This window comes from Triticum dicoccoides, chromosome 4B (assembly GCF_002162155.2).
Source record: "Triticum dicoccoides isolate Atlit2015 ecotype Zavitan chromosome 4B, WEW_v2.0, whole genome shotgun sequence".
Lineage (NCBI taxonomy): Eukaryota > Viridiplantae > Streptophyta > Magnoliopsida > Poales > Poaceae > Triticum > Triticum dicoccoides.
Window position 1 is genome coordinate 465264738 of NC_041387.1, and position 3628 is coordinate 465268365.

Here is a 3628-nt window from a genome sequence, read left to right on the forward strand (position 1 = left end):
CTGCAACAGCCATCCGAAAATGATTCAGAAATTTGGGTCACTGAGTGGACTCACCTGTCATGCGAATGATGTAGAGAAATGATGGGAGCAACCACTACCACTGTGACCAAGATTAGAGAAGAAGCTTCTAGTTAAGATCGGCCAAGAAAAGCAGTTGAAAAGAAACAACATAGATATTGGTGTTTCGTTATGCCCCTGGAACCACACCTTCAAAAATACTACATACCTGAAACCTAAAATGCACAAAAATAGTACGACAGCGCAACCAAAACTGTTTGGTCTGAACAACACATCCGGCTCAGAAATACTTCAAAGCCTTGGTGGCATTGATTTGGGACGTGGTTACAGGAGTGTATTTGGAGTTCACATGCTTTTGCTCCCATACACTTGGAACGAAGAATAGCTGACAGCTTAGGGTTGGAACACATTTGGCGAACTCCAAAAAGAACAGCACCTTAGTTTACAAGAGGGCGGGCAGGAGAGCTAACTAGGCATCTTCACAACTACAAAGGGCATACACAGATTCATGCTCAACAACTCAACGCCGATGCTTGAACAATCAAGCATCAGCTTCCAGCTTCTTAGAATTCAAGTTAAAGCACATGCACTTGTCTATAAGAGCCTCCGACTCGTTGCTGTATTCTTTGAACCTGTACTCGTCCAACTTGAAGGCTGATGGAACCTTCCCTTCACTGTAGCACCGGTTACACAAGCTAAAGGAGTGTTTTGTTTCCATGAACCGTGAACCGATGATAGGATATCTGCATATGGAGCAGGTGTGGCTGCCGTGGCGAACATGATCACTGTCTTCAAGCTTCACCAGTGTGGTTAGAATTCCAAACCCCCAATCAGGATCATTGAACATCTCGAGGAACTCTATGTACGATACCATGGTAGGGTCAGACTCCCCATGCATTTCAAGCATGTCACTAGCCCCATGGGTTGGTATGTAAACGGCACGGAGAAGTTTAATGTAACTTAGCGCGTCACTCCTCCTGATCTGGCCCCTGCCACCTTCGCTTGCAGGACGCCAAAGAAGTGCATCGAAGACGACACGCTTGCGCCTATCCACAGGACCAGAACAGATTGGAGCAATAATAGCAAAGAACATCCCAAGATCAACGCGGCCAGAGCCAGACGCATCAAGGACCGAGAGAATTCTTTCGTTCATTGCTTTGACAGCACCCTGGAAGGTATCTGGCTTGAGGAAAGATAGGAGCCTGCGAAGAATAACCTCAAGAGCTGCTTTCCTGATCGACTTCTCTGGGATGCCAGTGCCTGAGTAGGATACGGGGACATCAGTCTCATTCATCTCTTTCCTCAGAAGCTCAGCATCACAGTGGCCAAGCTTTGTTGTCCTCTCGAAGGCCCTTATATCAAGGGCATTGGCCAAATCCTGCCGCAATGTGGTCTTACTTCCAACCCTCTTGAACTTGGATGCTTCTACAATAACAAAGGCTTCCTCTCCTTGAGCATCATGTTTTCCTTTTGAAGGCTTTGGCTTCTTTTTCTGCAGTGTCTTCAGATGTGAGATGGCATCATACACCTCCACCCTTTGTGTCATCTTAAATGCCTCCTTGAGTGCCTTCTTGGCCTCCTCAGACTCTCCCTGCCCAAGCAAAGCGACTGCCTTGTTTAGCTGAGCACGCCAATGGTTTGGTCGGATGCTCAGCACACGAGTATACATCTCCGCGGCTCGCACAAATCGGCATGCGTCCATGTTCAATCCACCAAGATTGTATAAGGCATCAACATGCCCAGGTTTAAGATCAATTGCTTTCTGGAACTCCTGAACTGCACGGTCATCGTCCCCTACTGCATGCAAGGCTGACCCAAGATCACAGTGCGCATCAGCATAGTCTGGCTTCAGGAAGATGGCCTCCTCCAGTGCCTTCTCGGCTGCACGGTATTCCCCAACACCAAAGAGTGCACTCCCGAGGAGCTTCAGCGCGCGGGCATGGGATGGGCACAGTATGGCAGCCTCTCGATAGTGCTCGCACGCACCAAGCACCATCCCCTCAGCCTCCATTGCAATACCAAGGTTGACATGGATCTGTGGGAGAATGTCCGCGGACTGGGAGTTACCTGCCTCTGCCGCCTCGAGGGCAAGGAGGAACTCCTCCTTGGCCTCGGCGTGGCGGCCCAGGGCGTAGAGGCAGTTACCAGCGCGGAAGTGCGGGCGGACGTCGGTGGGCTGAAGCTCGCAGCCACGGCGGAAGCTGGCAAGGGCGTCTCGGAAGAGGCGGTGCTCGGAGAGCGCCCGGCCGATGACCATGTGGTTGTCGAAGGCCTCCTCGCGAGAGCGGGAGGCGTCCGCGCGCGTGCGGAGAACAGCGAGCTCCTTGACGAAGGTGAGGTAGTCCCGGCTCGTCTCGTCCCACGGCGCGGACGCCAAACCCGAATCGGCGGAGGCGGAGATCTCCCTGGACCAGCCGGCCTCAGAGAAGGAGTCGAGATTGCTGCCGCCCCCGCTGGTGTCGATGGAGGAGGTCTTCCGCAGCTGCTTGGAGCGGAGGCGCTTGACGAGTATCTCCAGGTCGTCGAGGAGCGCCCAGGAGGAATCGAACGCAATCCCGTGGCTGGGCGAGGTCGCCCAGGCCGGCGCGGCGACGGCGGCGCGGGAGCTGGACGAGGGGCCCGTGCCGCCGATGCCGAGCGGCTTGAGGTGGTCGTCGAGCAGCGACGCGGCGACGGCGGCGCCGGAGGTTGGGGAGGGCGACGAGGCGGCGTCCCCGGGGCCGATCTCGGGGGAGGAAGCGTCGGAGTCGACGGCGGGCAGGGAGAGCGCGAGGAAGTCGCGGTCGACGTCCCCGGCGCCGTCGTCGTAGGTCCGGAGCAGGCCGGTGAGGGACAGGCCCTGGCCCCCCGGCAGGATGAACTCGGCGTAGGTGCGGAAGACCTCGTCGAGGATGGCGGAGATCTGGTCGTCGCTGAACTTGACCCGCGGGTTGACGGCGACGACGAGCTTGGCCATCTCGGCCCGGTCGAGCCCGCCGTCCCCGTTGGCGTCGAAGCGCTCGAAGATCCTGCGCACCTTCTCGGCCCGCGCGCCCCTCCCCGCCGACGCCGCCGACGCGGACAGCGCCATCGCGGGAAGCCGCGCGCTGGGTGGGGGGGCAGAGCGGCGATGGACGGCGAATTTGGCACGCGCGGGGGCGGGGGCGGGCGCGGGCGGGGGATTTGAGGGGAGGGGGGAGGCGGGGGTGGGGTGGGACCAGGGTGGAGCGGCGGTTGTGGTGCGGCGTGGGCGTGGGCGTGGTGTGGTGGAGGTGGAAGGAAGGGAGAGAAAGGGAGGAGACGATGGTTGGAAGGGGGGAGGTGGCAGCCTGGCTTGTGGCTGGGCTAGCTGGAGGGCTGAATTCGCGAGGGCGCGTGCTGGTTCCCTCGCAATCACATGGGCATGCTGGATAGGGCGCTCCGCCCGCCCCGCCCCTCACTCCGTCCGTCCGGCCGGCACTGGTCAAGATTGCAAGGCTTTGGAGCCGCATGTATGTGTGGGCGCGCACGTTGAGGCGTTGGAGACCCCGTCACGCTCGGTCGCGCGCCCTCGCTGTCTCGCACCGTTATGTTTTGCGGTTGCAGTGGCCTGCTGCTGCTGGTGGCGGTCCTCGGCCAGTCATGCTGCTGG

At 58.2% G+C, this 3628-nt stretch overlaps 1 protein-coding gene across 1 annotated transcript; it reads right to left on the minus strand.

Moving 5' to 3' along the window:
- Positions 1-274: 274 nt before the first annotated feature.
- LOC119290904 (uncharacterized TPR repeat-containing protein At1g05150-like) lies at positions 275-3161 on the minus strand. The gene has a single exon (XM_037569582.1). The coding sequence runs from the start codon at positions 3086-3088 to the stop codon at positions 560-562; it is 2529 nt and encodes an 842-aa protein (XP_037425479.1). The 5' UTR covers positions 3089-3161; the 3' UTR covers positions 275-559.
- Positions 3162-3628: the final 467 nt, after the last annotated feature.